General features: G+C 41.4%; 1 protein-coding gene across 1 annotated transcript in view; it reads left to right on the top strand.

Annotated features, from left to right (window-relative positions):
* LOC139746762 (probable cytochrome P450 49a1) overlaps nucleotides 1-23,430 on the top strand; it is a 94,087-nt gene that overhangs the window by 13,663 nt on the left and 56,994 nt on the right. Inside the window, exons 2-4 of the mRNA XM_071658264.1 lie at nucleotides 16,362-16,605; nucleotides 16,840-16,956; nucleotides 20,168-20,244. Coding sequence (XP_071514365.1) covers nucleotides 16,362-16,605; nucleotides 16,840-16,956; nucleotides 20,168-20,244 — 438 coding nt within the window. The remainder of the gene's footprint in view (nucleotides 1-16,361; nucleotides 16,606-16,839; nucleotides 16,957-20,167; nucleotides 20,245-23,430) is intronic.

Genomic DNA, 23,430 nt, shown 5'->3' with positions numbered 1-23,430 from the left:
TTTCTCCCCTATCCCCAGGGATAATATATATATATATATATATATATATATATATATATATATATATATATATATATATATATATATGCGTGCATAGTGCCATTGTACAAAGGCAAAGGGGATAAGAGTGAGTGCTCAAATTACAGAGGTATAAGTTTGTTGAGTATTCCTGGTAAATTATATGGGAGGGTATTGATTGAGAGGGTGAAGGCATGTACAGAGCATCAGATTGGGGAAGAGCAGTGTGGTTTCAGAAGTGGTAGAGGATGTGTGGATCAGGTGTTTGCTTTGAAGAATGTATGTGAGAAATACTTAGAAAAGCAAATGGATTTGTATGTAGCATTTATGGATCTGGAGAAGGCATATGATAGAGTTGATAGAGATGCTCTGTGGAAGGTATTAAGAATATATGGTGTGGGAGGAAAGTTGTTAGAAGAAGTGAAAAGTTTTTATCGAGGATGTAAGGCATGTGTACGTGTAGGAAGAGAGGAAAGTGATTGTTTCTCAGTGAAAATAGGTTTGCGGCAGGGGTGTGTGATGTCTCCATGGTTGTTTAATTTGTTTATGGATGGGGTTGTTAGGGAGGTAAATGCAAGAGTTTTGGAAAGAGTGGCAAGTATGAAGTCTGTTGGGGATGAGAGAGCTTGTGAAGTGATTCAGTTGTTGTTCGCTGATGATACAGCGCTGGTGGCTGATTCATGTGAGAAACTGCAGAAGCTGGTGACTGAGTTTGGTAAAGTGTGTGGAAGAAGAAAGTTAAGAGTAAATGTGAATAAGAGCAAGGTTATTAGGTACAGTAGGGTTGAGGGTCAAGTCAATTGGGAGGTGAGTTTGAATGGAGAAAAACTGGAGGAAGTGAAGTGTTTTTGATATCTGGGAGTGGATCTGGCAGCGGATGGAACCATGGAAGCGGAAGTGGATCATAGGGTGGGGGAGGGAGCGAAAATTCTGGGGGCCTTGAGGAATGTGTGGAAGTCGAGAACATTATCTCGGAAAGCAAAAATGGGTATGTTTGAAGGAATAGTGGTTCCAACAATGTTGTATGGTTGCGAGGCGTGGGCTATGGATAGAGTTGTGCGCAGGAGGATAGATGTGCTGGAAATGAGATGTTTGAGGACAATGTGTGGTGTGAGGTGTTTTGATCGAGTGAGTAACGTAAGGGTAAGAGAGATGTGTGGAAATAAAAAGAGCATGGTTGAGAGAGCAGAAGAGGGTGTTTTGAAGTGGTTTGGGCACATGGAGAGGATAAGTGAGGAAAGATTGACCAAGAGGATATATGTGTCGGAGGTGGAGGGAGCAAGGAGAAGAGGGAGACCAAATTGGAGGTGGAAAGATGGAGTGAAAAAGATTTTATGTGATCGGGGCCTGAACATGCAGGAGGGTGAAAGGAGGGCAAGGAATAGAGTGAATTGGAGCGATGTGGTATACCGGGGTTGACGTGTTGTCAGTGGATTGAATCAAGGCATTTGAAGCGTCTGGGGTAAACCATGGAAAGCTGTGTAGGTATGTATATTTGCGTGTGTGGACGTATGTATATACATGTGTATGGGGGGGGGGGATTTGGGCCATTTCTTTCGTCTGTTTCCTTGCGCTACCTCGCAAACGCGGGAGACAGCGACAAAGTATAAAAAAAACAAATTATATATATATATATATATATATATATATATATATATATATATATATATATATAATATATATATATATATATATATATATATATATATATATATATATATGTTATACTACTTGCCATTTCCCGCGTCAGCGAGGTAGCGTTAAGAAGAGAGGACTGAGCCTTTTAGGGAATATCCTCACTTGGCCCCCTGCTCTGTTCCTTCTTTTCGAAAATTAAAAAAGAGAGGGGAGGATTTCCAGCCCCCCGCTCCCTTCCCTTTTAGTCGCCTTCTACGACACGCAGGGAATACGTGGGAAATATTCTTTCTCCCCTATCCCCAGGGATATATATGTATATATATTTATATATATATATATATATATATATATATATATATATATATATATATATATATATATATGTATATATATATATATATATATATATATATATATATATATATATATATATATATGTATATATATATATATATATATATATATATATATATATATATATATATATATATATATATATATATATATATATATATATATATATTTATTTATTTCTTATACTTTGTCGCTGTCTCCCGCGTTTGCGAGGTAGCGCAAGGAAACAGACGAAAGAAATGGCCCCCCCCCCCCCATACACATACATACGTCCACACACGCAAATATACATAGATACACAGCTTTCCATGGTTTACCCCAGACGCCTCACATGCCTTGCTTCAATCCACTGACAGCACCTTAACCCCGGTATACCACATCGCTCCAATTCACTCTATTCCTTGCCCTCCTTTCACCCTCCTGCATGTTCAGGCCCCGATCACATAAAATCTTTTTCACTCCATCTTTCCACCTCCAATTTGGTCTCCCTCTTCTCCTTGCTCCCTCCACCTCCGACACATATATCCTCTTGGTCAATCTTTCCTCACTTATCCTCTCCATGTGCCCAAACCACTTCAAAACACCCTCTTCTGCTCTCTCAACCACGCTCTTTTTATTTCCACACATCTCTCTTACCCTTACGTTACTCACTCGATCAAAACACCTCACACCACACATTATCCTCAAACATCTCATTTCCAGCACATCCATTCTCCTGAGCACAACTTTATCCATAGCCCACGCCTCGCAACCATACAACATTGTTGGAACCACTATTCCTTCAAACATACCCATTTTTGCTTTCCGAGATAATGTTCTCGACTTCCACACATTCCTCAAGGCCCCCAGAATTTTCGCCCCCTCCCCCACCCTATGATCCACTTCCGCTTCCATGGTTCCATCCGCTGCCAGATCCACTCCCAGATATCTAAAACACTTCACTTCCTCCAGTTTCTCTCCATTCAAACTCACCTCCCAATTGACTTGACCCTCAACCCTACTGTACCTAATAACCTTGCTCTTATTCACATTTACTCTTAACTTTCTTCTTTCACACACTTTACCAAACTCAGTCACCAGCTTCTGCAGTTTCTCACATGAATCAGCCACCAGCGCTGTATCATCAGCGAACAACAACTGACTCACTTCCCAAGCTCTCTCATCCCCAACAGACTTCATACTTGCCCCTCTTTCCAAAACTCTTGCATTTACCTCCCTAACAACCCCATCCATAAACAAATTAAACAACCATGGAGACATCACACACCCCTGCCGCAAACCTACATTCACTGAGAACCAATCACTTTCCTCTCTTCCTACACGTACACACGCCTTACATCCTCGATAAAAACTTTTCACTGCTTCTAACAACTTTCCTCCCACACCATATATTCTTAATACCTTCCACAGAGCATCTCTATCAACTCTATCATATGCCTTCTCCAGATCCATAAATGCTACATACAAATCCATTTGCTTTTCTAAGTATTTCTCACATACATTCTTCAAAGCAAACACCTGATCCACACATCCTCTACCACTTCTGAAACCACACTGCTCTTCCCCAATCTGATGCTCTGTACATGCCTTCACCCTCTCAATCAATACCCTCCCATATAATTTACCAGGAATACTCAACAAACTTATACCTCTGTAATTTGAGCACTCACTCTTATCCCCTTTGCCTTTGTACAATGGCACTATGCACGCATTCCGCCAATCCTCAGGCACCTCACCATGAGTCATACATACATTAAATAACCTTACCAACCAGTCAACAATACAGTCACCCCCTTTTTTAATAAATTCCACTGCAATACCATCCAAACCTGCTGCCTTGCCGGCTTTCATCTTCCGCAAAGCTTTCACTACCTCTTCTCTGTTTACCAAATCAGTTTCCCTAACCCTCTCACTTTGCACACCACCTCGACCAAAACACCCTATATCTGCCACTCTATCATCAAACACATTCAACAAACCTTCAAAATACTCACTCCATCTCCTTTTCACATCACCACTACTTGTTATCACCTCCCCATTTGCGCCCTTCACTGAAGTTCCCATTTGCTCCCTCGTCTTACGCACTTTATTTACCTCCTTCCAGAACATCTTTTTATTCTCCCTAAAATTTAATGATACTCTCTCACCCCAACTCCCATTTGCCCTTTTTTTCACCTCTTGCACCTTTCTCTTGACCTCCTGTCTCTTTCTTTTATACATTTCCCACTCAATTGCATTTTTTCCCTGCAAAAATCGTCCAAATGCCTCTCTCTTCTCTTTCACTAATACTCTTACTTCTTCATCCCACCACTCACTACCCTTTCTAATCAACCCACCTCCCACGCTTCTCATGCCACAAGCATCTTTTGCGCAATCCATCACTGATTCCCTAAATACATCCCATTCCTCCCACACTCCCCTTACTTCCATTGTTCTCACCTTTTTCCATTCTGTACTCAGTCTCTCCTGGTACATCCTCACACAGGTCTCCTTCTGAAGCTCACTTACTCTCACCACACTCTTCACCCCAACATTCACTCTTCTTTTCTGAAAACCCATACAAATCTTCACCTTAGCCTCCACAAGATAATGATCAGACATCCCTCCAGTTGCACCTCTCAGCACATTAACATCCAAAAGTCTCTCTTTCGCACGCCTGTCAATTAACACGTAATCCAATAACGCTCTCTGGCCATCTCTCCTACTTACATAAGTATACTTATGTATATCTCGCTTTTTAAACCAGGTATTCCCAATCATCAGTCCTTTTTCAGCACATAAATCTACAAGCTCTTCACCATTTCCATTTACAACACTGAACACCCCATGTATACCAATTATTCCCTGAACTGCCACATTATTCACCTTTGCATTCAAATCACCCATCACTATGACCCGGTCTCGTGCATCAAAACCACTAACACACTCATTCAGCTGCTCCCAAAACACTAGCATCTCTTGATCTTTCTTCTCATGCCCAGGTGCATAAGCACCAATAATCACCCACCTCTCTCCATCAACTTTCAATTTTACCCATATTAATCGAGAATTTACTTTCTTACACTCTATCACATACTCCCACAACTCCTGTTTCAGGAGTATTGCTACTCCTTCCCTTGCTCTTGTCCTCTCACTAACCCCTGACTTTACTCCCCAGACATTCCCAAACCACTCTTCCCCTTTACCCTTGAGCTTCGTTTCACTCAGAGCCAAAACATCCAAGTTTCTTTACTCAAACATACTACCTATCTCTCCTTTTTTCACATCTTGGTTACATCCACACACATTTAGGCACCCCACTCTGAGCCTTCGATGAGGATGAGCACTCCCCGTGTGACTCTTTCTTCTCTTTCCCATTTTAGAAAGTTAATACAAGGAGGGGAGGATTTCTGGCCCCCCGCTCCCGTCCCCTCTAGTCGCTTTCTGCGACACGCGAGGAATACGTGGGAAGTATTCTTTCACCCCTATCCCCAGGGATAATATACATATATATATACATATACACATACACACACATACACATACATACGCACATATACACACACACACACATACATATATATACATGTGAGAAATGTAAGAAACAATTTAGAAAACTGAAACTTCTATATATATATATATATATATATATATATATATATATATATATATATATATATATATATATATATATATATATATATATATATTTTTTTTTTTTTTTTTTTTTTTTTTTTTTTTTTTATACTTTGTCGCTGTCTCCCCCGTTTGCGAGGTAGCGCAAGGAAACAGACGAAAGAAATGGCCCAACCCCCCCCATACACATGTACATACACACGTCCACACACGCAAATATATATACCTACACAGCTTTCCATGGTTTACCCCAGACGCTTCACATGCCTTGATTCACTCCACTGACAGCACGTCAACCCCGGTATACCACATCGCTCCAATTCACTCTATTCCTTGCCCTCCTTTCACCCTCCTGCATGTTCAGGCCCCGATCACACAAAATCTTTTTCACTCCATCTTTCCACCTCCAATTTGGTCTCCCTCTTCTCCTCGTTCCCTCCACCTCCGACACATATATCCTCTTGGTCAATCTTTCCTCACTCATTCTCTCCATGTGCCCAAACCATTTCAAAACACCCTCTTCTGCTCTCTCAACCACGCTCTTTTTATTTCCACACATCTCTCTTACCCTTACGTTACTTACTCGATCAAACCACCTCACACCACACATTGTCCTCAAACATCTCATTTCCAGCACATCCATCCTCCTGCGCACAACTCTATCCATAGCCCACGCCTCGCAACCATACAACATTGTTGGAACCACTATTCCTTCAAACATACCCATTTTTGCTTTCCGAGATAATGTTCTCGACTTCCACACATTTTTCAAGGCTCCCAAAATTTTCGCCCCCTCCCCCACCCTATGATCCACTTCCGCTTCCATGGTTCCATCCGCTGACAGATCCACTCCCAGATATCTAAAACACTTCACTTCCTCCAGTTTTTCTCCATTCAAACTCACCTCCCAATTGACTTGACCCTCAACACTACTGTACCTAATAACCTTGCTCTTATTCACATTTACTCTTAACTTTCTTCTTCCACACACTTTACCAAACTCAGTCACCAGCTTCTGCAGTTTCTCACATGAATCAGCCACCAGCGCTGTATCATCAGCGAACAACACCTGACTCACTTCCCAAGCTCTCTCCTCCCCAACAGACTTCATACTTGCCCCTCTTTCCAAAACTCTTGCATTTACCTCCCTAACAACCCCATCCATAAACAAATTAAACAACCATGGAGACATCACACACCCCTGCCGCAAACCTACATTCACTGAGAACCAATCACTTTCCTCTCTTCCTATACGTACACATGCCTTACATCCTCGATAAAAACTTTTCACTGCTTCTAACAACTTTCCTCCCACACCATATATTCTTAATACCTTCCACAGAGCATCTCTATCAACTCTATCATATGCCTTCTCCAGATCCATAAATGCTACATACAAATCCATTTGCTTTTCTAAGTATTTCTCACATACATTCTTCAAAGCAAACACCTGATCCACACATCCTCTACCACTTCTGAAACCACACTGCTCTTCCCCAATCTGATGCTCTGTACATGCCTTCACCCTCTCAATCAATACCCTCCCATATAATTTACCAGGAATACTCAACAAACTTATACCTCTGTAATTTGAGCACTCACTCTTATCCCCTTTGCCTTTGTCCAATGGCACTATGCACGCATTCCGCCAATCCTCAGGCACCTCACCATGAGTCATACATACATTGAATAACCTTACCAACCAGTCAACAATACAGTCACCCCCTTTTTTAATAAATTCCACTGCAATACCATCCAAACCTGCTGCCTTGCCGGCTTTCATCTTCCGCAAAGCTTTCACTACCTCTTCTCTGTTTACCAAATCATTTTCCCTAACCCTCTCACTTTGCACACCACCTCGACCAAAACACCCTATATCTGCCACTCTATCATCAAACACATTCAACAAACCTTCAAAATACTCACTCCATCTCCTTTTCACATCACCACTACTTGTTATCACCTCCCCATTTGCGCCCTTCACTTAAGTTCCCATTTGCTCCCTCGTCTTACGCACTTTATTTACCTCCTTCCGGAACATCTTTTTATTCTCCCTAAAATTTAATGATACTCTCTCACCCCAACTCCCATTTGCCCTTTTTTTCACCTCTTGCACCTTTCTCTTGACCTCCTGTCTCTTTCTTTTATACATTTCCCACTCAATTGCATTTTTTCCCTGCAAAAATCGTCCAAATGCCTCTCTCTTCTCTTTCACTAATACTCTTACTTCTTCATCCCACCACTCACTACCCTTTCTAATCAACCCACCTCCCACGCTTCTCATGCCACAAGCATCTTTTGCGCAATCCATCACTGATTCCCTAAATACATCCCATTCCTCCCACACTCCCCTTACTTCCATTGTTCTCACCTTTTTCCATTCTGTACTCAGTCTCTCCTGGTACATCCTCACACAGGTCTCCTTCTGAAGCTCACTTACTCTCACCACACTCTTCACCCCAACATTCACTCTTCTTTTCTGAAAACCCATACAAATCTTCACCTTAGCCTCCACAAGATAATGATCAGACATCCCTCCAGTTGCACCTCTCAGCACATTAACATCCAAAAGTCTCTCTTTCGCACGCCTGTCAATTAACACGTAATCCAATAACGCTCTCTGGCCATCTCTCCTACTTACATAAGTATACTTATGTATATCTCGCTTTTTAAACCAGGTATTCCCAATCATCAGTCCTTTTTCAGCACATAAATCTACAAGCTCTTCACCATTTCCATTTACAACACTGAACACCCCATGTATACCAATTATTCCCTGAACTGCCACATTATTCACCTTTGCATTCAAATCACCCATCACTATGACCCGGTCTCGTGCATCAAAACCACTAACACACTCATTCAGCTGCTCCCAAAACACTAGCATCTCTTGATCTTTCTTCTCATGCCCAGGTGCATAAGCACCAATAATCACCCACCTCTCTCCATCAACTTTCAATTTTACCCATATTAATCGAGAATTTACTTTCTTACACTCTATCACATACTCCCACAACTCCTGTTTCAGGAGTATTGCTACTCCTTCCCTTGCTCTTGTCCTCTCACTAACCCCTGACTTTACTCCCCAGACATTCCCAAACCACTCTTCCCCTTTACCCTTGAGCTTCGTTTCACTCAGAGCCAAAACATCCAAGTTTCTTTACTCAAACATACTACCTATCTCTCCTTTTTTCACATCTTGGTTACATCCACACACATTTAGGCACCCCACTCTGAGCCTTCGATGAGGATGAGCACTCCCCGCGTGACTCTTTCTTCTCTTTCCCATTTTAGAAAGTTAATACAAGGAGGGGAGGATTTCTGGCCCCCCGCTCCCGTCCCCTCTAGTCGCTTTCTGCGACACGCGAGGAATACGTGGGAAGTATTCTTTCACCCCTATCCCCAGGGATAATATGCATATATATATACATATACACATACACACACATACACATACATACGCACATATACACACACACACACACACATACATATATATACATATGAGAAATGTAAGAAACAATTTAGAAAACTGAAACTTCTATATATATATATATATATATATATATATATATATATATACGAATAAAGTGTATATGAACGCGCACCTTCGTAGAACATACAAAGCTCCATCAGCCAGGATCGAACCTGGGACCCCTTGTGCAAGAGGCAGGCATGCTAACCGCTAGGCTAAGGGACTGTATAATAGGAAACAACTATTCGAAATACTAAGTACTCGAATACCCTTCGTCTCACAATGGTGAGCAACGGGGTCTATCGGTTGTTTCCGAACAGAACACATAACCAGCTGATAGCGTTTTACCGAACCTGACTGTACAACGCGGAGTTATATGAATACGAATAAAGTGTATATGAACGCGCACTTTCATAGAACATACAAAGCTCCATCAGCCAGGATCGAACCTGGGACCCCTTGTACAAGAGGCAGCCATGCTAACCGCTAGGCTAAGGGACTGTATAATAGGAAACAACTATTCGAAATACTAAGTACTCGAATACCCTTCGTCTCACAATGGTGCCTCTTGCACAAGGGGTCCCAGGTTCGATCCTGGCTGATGGAGCTTTGTATGTTATATATATATATATATATATATATATATATATATATATATATATATATATATATATATATATATTTTTTTTTTTGTCGCTGTCTCCCGCGTTTGCGAGGTAGCGCAAGGAAACAGACGAAAGAAATGGCCCAATCCACCCCCATACACATGAATATACATACGTCCACAAACGCAAATTTACATACCTACACAGCTTTCCATGGTTTACCCCAGACGCTTCACATGCCCTGATTCAATCCACTGACAGCACATCAACCCCGGTATACCACATCGCTCCAATTCACTCTATTCCTTGCCCTCCTTTCACCCTCCTGCATGTTCAGGCCCCGATTGAGGAGGGTGAAAGGAGGGCAAGGAATATATATATATATATATATATATATATATATATATATATATATATATATATATATATATATATATATATATATATATATTTTTATATATATATATATATATGTCTATATATATATATATATATTATATTTATTTATATTTCATTATACTTTGTCGCTGTCTCCCGCGTTTGCGAGGTAGCGCAAGAAAACAGACGAAAGAAATGGCCCAACACCCCCCCCCCATACATATGTATATACATACGTCCACACACGCAAATATACATACATACACAGCTTTCCATGGTTTACCCCAGACGCTTCACATGCCTTGATTCAATCCACTGACAGCACGTCAACCCCGGTATACCACATCGCTCCAATTCACTCTATACCTTGCCCTCCTTTCACCCTCCTGCATGTTGAGAACCCGATCACACAAAATCTTTTTCACTCCATCTTTGCACCTCCAATTTGGTCTCCCTCTTCTCCTCGTTCCCTCCACCTCCGACACATATATCCTCTTGGTCAATCTTTCCTCACTCATTCTCTCCATGTGCCCAAACCACTTCAAAACACCCTCTTCTGCTCTCTCAACCACGCTCTTTTTATTTCCACACATCTCTCTTACCCTTACGTTACTCACTCGATCAAACCACCTCACACCACACATTGTCCTCAAACATCTCATTTCCAGCACATCCATCCTCCTGCGCACAACTCTATCCATAGCCCACGCCTCGCAACCATACAACATTGTTGGAACCACTATTCCTTCAAACATACCCATTTTTGCTTTCCGAGATAATGTTCTCGACTTCCACACATTCTTCAAGGCCCCCAGAATTTTCGCCCCCTCCCCCACCCTATGATTCCACTTCCGCTTCCATGGTTCCATCCGCTGCCAGATCCACTCCCAGATATCTAAAACACTTCACTTCCTCCAGTTTTCTCTCCATTCAAACTCACCTCCCAATTGACTTGACCCTCAACCCTACTGTACCTAATAACCTTGCTCTTATTCACATTTACTCTTAACTTTCTTCTTCCACACACTTTACCAAACTCAGTCACCAGCTTCTGCAGTTTCTCACATGAATCAGCCACCAGCGCTGTATCATCAGCGAACAACAACTGACTCACTTCCCAAGCTCTCTCATCCCCAACAGACTTCATACTTGCCCCTCTTTCCAAAACTCTTGCATTTACCTCCCTAACAACCCCATCCATAAACAAATTAAACAACCATGGAGACATCACACACCCCTGCCGCAAACCTACATTCACTGAGAACCAATCACTTTCCTCTCTTCCTATACGTACACATGCCTTACATCCTCGATAAAAACTTTTCACTGCTTCTAACAACTTTCCTCCCACACCATATATTCTTAATACCTTCCACAGAGCATCTCTATCAACTCTATCATATGCCTTCTCCAGATCCATAAATGCTACATACAAATCCATTTGCTTTTCTAAGTATTTCTCACATACATTCTTCAAAGCAAACACCTGATCCACACATCCTCTACCACTTCTGAAACCACACTGCTCTTCCCCAATCTGATGCTCTGTACATGCCTTCACCCTCTCAATCAATACCCTCCCATATAATTTACCAGGAATACTCAACAAACTTATACCTCTGTAATTTGAGCACTCACTCTTATCCCCTTTGCCTTTGTACAATGGCACTATGCACGCATTCCGCCAATCCTCAGGCACCTCACCATGAGTCATGCATACATTAAATAACCTTACCAACCAGTCAACAATACATATATATATATATATATATATATATATATATATATATATATATATATATATATATATATCTTTTTTTTTTTTTATACTTTGTCGCTGTCTCCCGCGTTTGCGAGGTAGCGCAAGGAAACAGACGAAAGAAATGGCCCAACCCACGCCATACACATGTATATACATACGTCCACACACGCAAATATACATACCTACACAGCTTTCCATGGTTTACCCCAGACGCTTCACATGCCTTGATTCAATCCACTGACAGCACGTCAACCCCGGTATACCACATCGCTCCAATTCACTCTATTCCTTGCCCTCCTTTCACCCTCCTGCATGTTCAGGCCCCGATCACAAAAAATCTTTTTCACTCCATCTTTCCACCTCCAATTTGGTCTCCCTCTTCTCCTCGTTCCCTCCACCTCCGACACATATATCCTCTTGGTCAATCTTTCCTCACTCATTCTCTCCATGTGCCCAAACCACTTCAAAACACCCTCTTCTGCTCTCTCAACCACGCTCTTTTTATTTCCACACATCTCTCTTACCCTTACGTTACTCACTCGATCAAACCACCTCACACCACACATTGTCCTCAAAAATCTCATTTCCAGCACATCCATCCTCCTGCGCACAACTCTATCCATAGCCCACGCCTCGCAACCATACAACATTGTTGGAACCACTATTCCTTCAAACATACCCATTTTTGCTTTCCGAGATAATGTTCTTGACTTCCACACATTCTTCAAGACCCCCAGAATTTTCGCCCCCTCCCCCACCCTATGATCCACTTCCGCTTCCATGGTTCCATATATCTATATATATATATATATATATATATATATATATATATATATATATATATATATATATATATATATATTTTCTAAATTGTTTCTTACATTTCTCATATGTATATATATGTATGTGTGTGTGTGTATATGTGCGTATGTATGTGTATGTGTGTGTATGTGTATATGTATATATATATATATATTATCCCTTGGGATAGGGGTGAAAGAATACTTCCCACGTATTCCTCGCGTGTCGTAGAAGGCGACTAGAGGGGACGGGAGCGGGGGGCCAGAAATCCTCCCCTCCTTGTATTAACTTCTAAAATGGGAAACAGAAGAAGGAGTCACGCGGGGAGTGCTCATCCTCCTCGAAGGCTCAGAGTGGGGTGCCTAAATGTGTGTGGATGTAACCAAGATGTGAAAAATGGAGAGATAGGTAGTATGTTTGAGGAAAGGAACCTGGATGTTTTGGCTCTGAGTGAAACGAAGCTCAAGGGTAAAGGGGAAGAGTGGTTTGGGAATGTCTGGGGAGTAAAGTCAGGTGTTAGTGATAGGACAAGAGCAAGGGAAGGAGTAGCAATACTCCTGAAACAGGAGTTGTGGGAGTATGTGATAGAGTGTAAGAAAGTAAATTCTCGATTAATATGGGTAAACTGAAAGTTGATGGAGAGAGGTGGGTGATTATTGGTGCACATGCACCTGGGCATGAGAAGAAAGATCAAGAGAGGCAAGTGTTTTGGGAGCAGCTGAATGAGTGTGTTAGTGGTTTTGATGCACGAGACCTGGTCATAGTGATGGGTGATTTGAATGCAAAGGTGAGTAATGTGGCCGTTGAGGGAATAATTGAAATACATGGGATGTTCAGTGTTGTAAATGTAAATGGTGAAGAGCTTGTAGATTTATGTGCTGAAAAAGGACCTGGTTTAAAAAGCGAGATATACATAAGTATACTTATGTAAGTAGGAGAGATGGCCAGAGAGCGTTATTGGATTACGTGTTAATTGACAGGCGTGCGAAAGAGAGACTTTTGGATGTTAATGTGCTGAGAGGTGCAACTGGAGGGATGTCTGATCATTATCTTGTGTAGGCTAAGGTGAATATTTGTATGGGTTTTCAGAAAAGAAAAGTGAATATTGGGGTGAAGAGGGTGGTGAGAGTAAGTGAGCTTGAGAAGGAGACCTGTGTGAGGAAGTACCAGGAGAGACTGAGTACAGAATGGAAAAAGGTGAGAACAATGGAAGTAAGGGGAGTGGGGGAGGAATGGGATGTATTTAGGGAATCAGTGATGGATTGCGCAAAAGATGGCATGAGAAGAGTGGGAGGTGGGTTGATTAGAAAGGGTAGTGAGTGGTGGGATGAAGAAGTAAGAGTATTAGTGAAAGAGAAGAGAGAGGCATTTGGACGATTTTTGCAGGGAAAAAATGCAATTGAGTGGGAGATGTATAAAAGAAAGAGACAGGAGGTCAAGAGAAAGGTGCAAGAGGTGAAAAAAAGGGCAAATGAGAGTTGGGGTGAGAGAGTATCATTAAATTTTAGGGAGAATAAAAAGATGTTCTGGAAGGAGGTAAATAAAGTGCGTAAGACAAGGGAGCAAATGGGAACTTCAGTGAAGGGCGCAAATGGGGAGGTGATAACAAGTAGTGGTGATGTGAGAAGGAGATGGAGTGATTATTTTGAAGGTTTGTTGAATGTGTTTGATGATAGAGTGGCAGATATAGGGTGTTTTGGTCGGGGTGGTGTAAAAGTGAGGGGGTTTAAAGGGAAATGATTTTTTTAAAACCAGAAAGAGGGAGTGAAAGCTTTGGGGAAGATGAAAGCCCGGCCCAAAAAAGAGGTTTGGGTGGTATTGCAGGAAAAAAAATTAAAAAAAGGGGGGGCCGTATTTTTTGACCCCCGGGTTTGGGAAGGTTATTAATGTATGTAAGACTCATGGTGAGAGCCTGAGGATTTTGGGGGATGCGTGCATGTGCCAAAGGGACAAAGGAAAGGGGATAAGATGAGTGCTCAAATTACAGAGGGATAAGTTTGTTGAGTATTCCGTAATTTTTTGGGAGGGTTGAAAATTGGGGAGTGGATCTGCAGCGGATGGAACCATGGAAGCGGAAGTGCATCATAGGGTGGGGAGGGGGCGAAAATCCTGGGGGCCTTGAAGAATGTGTGGAAGTCGAGAACATTATCTCGGAAAGCAAAAATGGTATGTTTGAAGGAATAGTGGTTCCAACAATGTTGTATGGTTGCGAGGCGTGGGCTATGGATAGAGTTGTGCGCAGGAGGATGGATGTGCTGGAAATGAGATGTTTGAGGACAATGTGTGGTGTGAGGTGGTTTGATCGAGTGAGTAACGTAAGGGTAAGAGAGATGTGTGGAAATAAAAAGAGCGTGGTTGAGAGAGCAGAAGAGGGTGTTTTGAAGTGGTTTGGGCACATGGAGAGAATGAGTGAGGAAAGATTGACCAAGAGGATATATGTGTCGGAGGTGGAGGGAACAAGGAGAAGAGGGAGACCAAATTGGAGGTGGAAAGATGAAGTGAAAAAGATTTTGTGTGATCGGGGCCTGAACATGCAGGAGGGTGAAAGGAGGGCAAGGAATAGAGTGAATTGGAGCGATGTGGTATACCGGGGATGACCTGCTGTCAGTGGATTGAAGCAAGGCATGTGAAGCGTCTGGGGTAAACCATGGAAAGGTGTGTAGGTATGTATATTTGCGTGTGTGGACGGATGTGTATACATGTGTATGGGGGGGGGGGTTGGGCCATTTCTTTCGTCTGTTTCCTTTCGCTACCTCGCAAACGCGGGAGACAGCGACAAAGTATAATAAAAAAAAAAATATATATATATATATATATATATATATATATATATATATATATATATATATATATATATATATATATATATATAGGGGATAGGGGATTGAGAATACTTCCCACGTATTCCCTGCGTGTCGTAGAAGGCCACTAAAAGGGGAGGGAGCGGGGGGCTGGAAATCCTCCCCTCTCGTTTTTTTTTTTAATTTTCCAAAAGAAGGAACAGAGGGGGCCAGGTGAGGATATTCCAAAAAAGGCCCAGTCCTCTGTACCTAACGCTACCTCGCTAACGCGGGAAATGGCGAATAGTTTGAAAAAAAAAAAGAATATATATATATATATATATATATATATATATATATATATATATATATATATATATATATATATATATATATATATATATATATGTATATATATATATATGTGTGTGTGTGTGTGTGTGTGTGTGTGTGTGTGTGTGTGTTTGTGTGTGTGTGTGTGCGTGTGTGTGTGTAATGCATTTTATTTTCGGGTACTATGAAGTAAAGGTTTCTTCAGTTTCTGATTCATATTCTTGAGGGAAATGATAAACGGGAGAGCACGGGGTGGTGACCACTTCAAACTGTGTTGTTCTCCGGACGTCCAGCTTCCTAGAAACAGCCTTTTGTATTCGTAGGTATCAACACTATTGCCCTAGAGAGCATTTTAGATTTTCCCTTCTGGTTTGATCACTCTAACGCTGCCGGTTTGAGTAATAGATAGTGAGCCTAACATAACCTCAAATAAAATTGATCGTCCCTGTTGCAGTATGAGGGACAGGAACCTCTCTTCTGCAAAACTAATCGCCACAAAACGTGCATAACTTCAATGCATTTTGCCCACCCCTTATATATATAGAAATGGAGTTTGATGATGAGACATGTGTAACGATAATGATACGTGTTCTCCTCGGCAGCCTTCGACGGTACGCGGATGCCTCGCCTGTGGGAGTCTTACTTCAGGCGGTACGGACCTATCTTCAAGATGGACATCGCTGGTCTAGGGAGTATTGTCTTTATATCTGATCCTCTCGACATTGAGCGGCTCTACAGGGAGACGTTTGACAATCCTGTCAGACCATTTTTCTTCTCCCTGAAGAAGGTTCGAGAAATCAACAGAGCAAAATACTTTAAGACAAATGAGACGGGAATCCTTACCGAGTAGGTATTTCACAATGCTCTTGATATTTATTGTATGAATATATTGATATATATCTTAAAAAAGATGGGGTTTATATTTATAGCTTCCTGCAGAATACGTAATGGGCAATGGAATACATGAATAGGACACTCTACAAAAGAGGTGATGTTAGGCTATATAGTGATGGAGAACAAATTGTTCTGTAGCTCGTCCAGTGAACAGTACACAAAAGCTATTGTCACCTTGAATTCCAGGCATGGCGAGGAGTGGTGGCGAGTGAGGAGCCGGGTGCAGGTGCACTCCATGAAGCCGCGGACCGTGGCCCAGTACCTGCTGCAGATGGACAGGGTGGCGCAGGAGTTCATCGTCAGGTACTGCTGGAAGTGGTATCATTAAGATATTGGCGTAGACAGATAGTAAAGCTTAGTGGGAAGTGAGGGTATCAGGAAATTATTAAGTCTATACTGTAGAAATTCGGTTCTTTCCTTTGTCTGTACACACGTCGAGGGATTTGCCTGACGCACGATGACTGACCCCCACACGCAGTTGTCAATAAGTCATCTATTTCCTTGACGGGATATAAATTGCTGGCTGCTGGGGTGATATATGCTTCGGAAAATATTATGCTATATGATACTCTATAGAAAGCCGTCTTCAACTGAAGACACTTCTAGGAACGTGCTAGATGCACGACACATAATCTTCCTCAGTACACAGTTGCCAACACTTCAACTCTTTATTGGCAGGGTGAGAATTGCTGTATGCAAGGGTGATATATTTTCCTGAAAATATGTTAGTGATGAGCGAGAAGGTGTGCTTGCAATACATGAGATGTGGAGAGGAAAAATTTTTCTTTGAAGTAATATACGTGCTTAATCTGAAACAGAAATGACAAGTTAAATGACGCTCTTGTTGAAACACTATGCTAAAAACCTGAGTAGTTAACATAGCAAAAAAATAGGAAAGTAAATTCAGCACTTTTTTTCTATTTGTCGAAACTAGGACCTTTTCTTGAGATGTCCCGCAATTAGTTAAGGAAATATCATTTGTTTATAAAATGTGATCAAGATAGTTAATTGGTTACACAGGTATCGTTCTCTTTACGTTGAAAGCTTAAGTCACGGACAAGAGTCCACATCAAGGCCGGACTTTAGCTGTAATAAAGAGCAGTTAATGAAAGGAAAACAAAAAAGACAAGGGAAAGTATTTACAAATTTTGGAGAAAATGAAAATCTATCTTTTACAGATGTGCCAGGTACTAGTTGTTGGGAAAGACATGAGAGGATAGAGTTCCAAAGCCTCGAGGTGCAGGGAAAGAAACAGTTATCACAACGGCCTATCCGTGAGATGAACTGTCTCATTTTACAATGTATATCGAATTTCTTATGTTCTTGATATAACGGCAGGTTAGCAGTGTTCTTCCCGTACTTCCTAGTTTGGCTCCCAGTTCTTCAGTAACCTTAGATGGCCTGTAAGTCATACCAGAATAGACGGTACCTGGAAGAATTGGCTGCTACCATCGATGTAATTAATGCTTTATTCCACGAGTTAGACGTGCTTCCTGAGTTCAATGGAACCAGCTCGCCAGGAATGGTAAGGAGTGAGCAGCTGTGGGTGCTGAAGGACTCCAGACAAATTCTTCTTCTCCCGCTCAAGTAGATCGACGCTTTGAAACAGAGCAAAACCTCTCAAACGCATGTCTTTGTTGCCATCAACAACATAAATACGTCTACAGAACTTGGATGATTTCGAGGTCAGCTGGAGGAATTTTACGCCGTAAATTCATCCCGCCGTAAACCGTATTTCCTTCTAGGTGACCGAGTAGGCGACGTACTGTAGTTGATTCGGTAGAGGATGTCTGTGATGGTGGCGACAGCAAAGCTAATGTTCTCTGTCAAGTAGGTACCAACGACATCCTCGAAGACAGACAGGAGGACCTGTTGAAGAACTTGTTTGGCGTTTCAGGAGCAAAACTAATAATGTTCTAATTTCAGGCGTACTTCTCCTTAGCAACAACGGGAGACCCTTCTTCAATAAGGCATTCAGAGTCTTGAAAAACGATTATTTACCTTTGGTAGCAACACTTATAAATGCAGCCTGATATGTTTTTGAAGGACAGCCCATGTGGAGCAGACCCATCCCTCTCTATAGTAATTTCTCTCAAAATTTTCCGCATTCTCCTGCCTTGTTTCCTACTCCCAGTTGTACACTTGGCTAAACTGCATCCTGTGTTGTGATTTGTTCTCTTAAAGACGCTCTTTTGAAGTTTTCAGCTTTCATTGTTATTGTTATTATCATTATTATTATCATTATCATTATTATTATTATTATTATTATTATTATTATTATTATTATTATTATTATTATTATCATTATTATTATTATTATTATTATTATTATCATTATTATCATTATTATTATTATCATTATCATTATTATCATTATTATTATTATCATTATCATTATCATCATCATTATTATCATTATTATTGTTAGTTTTATTTCTATTACTATATTTATTTCTGGATGATTTTTGTGCTCTTGTGTGACTTCTGTAATCACGTCTAGTACAAAATCCAAGTAAATCTACGGTTTCTCTTTAACATTGTGTGGGATTCTCTTGTATGAGGTGAGAGAGTAATATATTATATATTTACAATCAAACTAACCAAAATATCTGTTCAATGTGCTCCTTGTGCATCTATAACTCCTCTGAATAACAAAAAGGCTGTTCATTATAGATTTTCCCTCCTCTTCATTTTCTGTTGGTTTCTCAAAGGGCACGAGTACATTGACTACATGTCTTCAAGCATTTCTCTCGTTTCATTCATTATATTCATTGAGACGTAGTTCACCCTCATTATCCCATCTCTCATAAAACTAATCTTTAACCGATATTGTGGGACCATGAGGCGTGCACACCTGGACACTGTGAAGCCTCTGTCTTACTGCCTGGACAGTAACTCAAAGTTCGTTATGTTCCAAAGTGAAAGCTTTGGTCCCATCATTTGCCACGCCATCCATTGGATGTCCTTCATCAACTCTACTGAACATCAGAACATAATCATATTCCACTTCTCTACCACTTTATTATGCCTTAGTGCGGTTTCTGCAAATCTGAGGACGTCTAGATGTCTCTCCTTAATTAAGTGTAGCAATTATTTATTTCAGTCTTTATATCTATTTTATGTGTTCCCAAGCTGCGACCTTTTTCAAGTCTTTATACGTACACAGAGGAGATCTTTCAATCTCTCCTCTGGGATTTCTTGCGTGGTTGTACAGTGCTTGTCAAGCAGGGGCCATCAGCACTAGTTGGGTCACAGCTGACGAAGGATAGCTACCCTCATACCTAAACCTGGACCCCTTATCCACCACCCGGGGGCGCCCCCAGTATGGATTTACTCTCTCTCTCTCTCTCTCTCTCTCTCTCTCTCTCTCTCTCTCTCTCTCTCTCTCTCTCTCTCTCTCTCTCTCTCTCTCTCTCTCTCTGTCGTGTTATTGTGAAACTATTGCGAGTGATTTTTGACAAGTGTTATTCAGTAACGGTGTAGCAGGCGCTGACCAGTCAATTCTCCCTTGTAGATGTGCTGGCCAGCGGAATGACAACAATGAACTACCAGAGGAGTTTCTTCAAGAGCTGTACAAATGGGCTTTAGAATGTGAGTATTGACGTGAACCATTAAAAAGTACATATATATATATATATATATATATATATATATATATATATATATATATATATATATATATATATATATATATATATATATATATATATATATATATATTTATTTATTTATTTTTATTTTGCTTTGTCGCTGTCTCCCGCGTTTGCGAGGTAGCGCAAGGAAACAGACGAAAGAAAATGGCCTAACCCACCCCCATGCCCATGTATATACATACACGTCCACCCACGCAAATATACATACCTATACATCTCAATGTACACTATATATATAAACACAGACATATACATATATACACATGTACATAATTCATACTGTCTACCTCTATTTATTCCCATCGCCACCCCGCCAAACATGGAATAACATCCCCCTCCCCCCTCATGTGTGCGAGGTAGCGCTAGTAAAAGAAAACAAAGGCCCCATTCGTTCATACTCAGTCTCTAGCTGTCATGTAATAATGCCCGAAACCACAGCTTCCTTTCCACATCCAGGCCCTACACAACTTTCCATGGTTTACCCCAGACGCTTCACATGCCCTGATACAATCCATTGACAGCACGTCGACCCCGGTATACCACATCGATCCAATTCACTCTATTCCTTGTCCGCCTTTCACCCTCCTGCATGTTCAGGCTCCGATAACTCAAAATCTTTTTCACTCCATCTTTCCACCTCCAATTTGGTCTCCCACCTCTCCTCGTTCCCTCCACATACGACACATATATCCTCTTGGTCAATCTTTCCTCACTCATCCTCTCCATGTGACCAAACCATTTCAAAACCATTTCAAAACACCCTCTTCTGCTCTCTCAACCACGCTCTTTTTATTTCCACAAATCTCTCTTACCCTTACATTACCTACTCGATCAAACCACCTCACACCACATATTGCCCTCAAACATCTCATTTCCAGCACATCCACCCTCCTGCGCACAACTCTATCCATAGCCCACGCCTCACAACCATACAACATTGTTGGAACCACTATTCCTTCAAACATACCCATTTTAGCTTTCCGAGATAGTGTTCTCGACTTCCAAACATTCTTCAAGGCTCCAAGGATTTTTGCCTCCTCCCCTACCCTATGATTCACTTCCGCTTCCATGGTTCCATCCGCTGCCAGATCCACTCCCAGATATCTAAAACACTTTACTTCCTCCAGTTTTTCTCCATTCAAACTTACCTCCCAGTTGACTTGACCCTCAACTCTACTGTACCTAATAACCTTGCTCTTATTCACAGTTACTCTTAACTTTCTTCTTTCACACACTTTACCAAACTCAATCACCAGCTTCTGCAGTTTCTTACATGAATCAGCCACCAGCTCTGTATCATCAGCGAACAACAACTGACTCACTTCCCAAGCTCTCTCATCCACAATGAGTGTGTTAGTGGTTTTGATGCACAAGACCGTGTTATAGTGATGGGTGATTTAAAGGAAAAGGTGAGTAATGTGGCAGTTGAGGGAATAATTGGTATACATGGGGTGTTTAGTGTTGTAAATGGAAATGGTGAAGAGCTTGTATATTTATGTGCTGAAAAAGGACTGGTGATTGGGAATACCTGATTTAAAAAGCGAGATATACATAAGTACACGTATGTAAGTAGGATAGATGGCCAGACATCTTTATTGGATTGCGTGTTAATTGACAGGCGCGTAAATAGAGACTTTTGGATGTTAATGTGCTGAGAGGTGCAACTGGATGGATGTCTGATCGATATCTTGTGGAGGCTAAGGTGAAGGGTACCCTCCACAGAGCATCTCTATCAACTCTATGATATGCATTCTCCAGATCCATAGATGCTACATACAAATCCATTTGCTTTTCTAAGTATTTTTCACATACATTCTTCAAAGTAAACACCTGAACCACACATCCTGTACCACTTCTAAAACCACACTGCTCTTCCCCAATCGGATGCTCTGTACATGCCTTCACCCTCTCAATCAATACCCTCCCATGTAATTTACCAGGAATACTCAACAAACTTATACCTCTGTAATTTGAGCACTCACTCTTATCCCCTTTGCCTTTGCACAATGGCACTATGCAAGCATTCCGCCAATCCTCAGGCACCTCACCATGAATCATACATACATTAAATAACCTTACCAACCAGTCAACAATACAGTCACCCCCTTTTTTTAATAAATTCCACTGCAATACCATCCAAACCTGCTGCCTTGCCGGCTTTCATCTTCCGCAAAGCTTTTACAACCTCCTCTCTGTTTACCAAATCATTTTTCCTCACCCTCTCACTTTGCACACCACCTCGACCAAAACACCCTATATCTGCCACTCTATCATCAAACACATTCAACAAGCCTTCAAAATACTCACTCCACCGCCTTCTCACATCACCACTACTTGTTATCACCTCCCCATTAGCCCCCTTCACTGAAGTTCCCATTTGCTCCCTCTTCTTACGCACTTTATTTACCTCCTTCCAGAACATCTTTTTTTTTCCCTAAAATTTGATGACACTCTCTCACCCCAACTCTCATTTGCCCTCTTTTTCACCTCTTGCACCTTTCTCTTGACCTCCTGCCTCTTTCTTTTATACCTCTCCCAGTCATTTGCATTTTTTCCCTGCAAAAATCGTCCAAATGCCTCTCTCTTCTCTTTCACTAAAAATCTTACTTCTTCATCCCACCACTCACTACCCTTTCTAATCAACTCACCTCCCACGCTTCTCATGCCACAAGTATCTTTTGCGCAAGCCATCACTGCTCCCCTAAAAACATCCCATTCCTCCCCCACTCCCCTTACCTCCTTTGTTCTCACCTTTTTCCATTCTGTACTCAGTCTCTCCTGGTACTTCCTCACACAAGTCTCCTTCCCAAGCTCACTTACTCTCACAACCCTCTTCACCCCAACATTCCTTCTTCTTTTCTGAAAACCCATACAAATCTTCACCTTCGCCTCCAGAAGATAATGATCAGACATCCATCCAGTTGCACCTCTCAGCACATTAACATCGAAAAGTCTCTATTTACGCGCCTGTCAATTAACACGCAATCCAATAAAGATGTCTGGCCATCTATCCTACTTACATACGTGTACGTATGTATATCTCGCTTTTTAAACCAGGTATTCCCAATCACCAGTCCTTTTTCAGCACATAAATATACAAGCTCTTCACCATTTCCATTTACAA

The sequence above is a fragment of the Panulirus ornatus genome, chromosome 66 (genome assembly GCF_036320965.1).
Source record: "Panulirus ornatus isolate Po-2019 chromosome 66, ASM3632096v1, whole genome shotgun sequence".
NCBI classification, from domain to species: Eukaryota; Metazoa; Arthropoda; class Malacostraca; order Decapoda; family Palinuridae; genus Panulirus; species Panulirus ornatus.
Note: the sequence above shows the minus strand (reverse complement) of the source record. Positions and strands in the feature narration are given on the sequence as shown.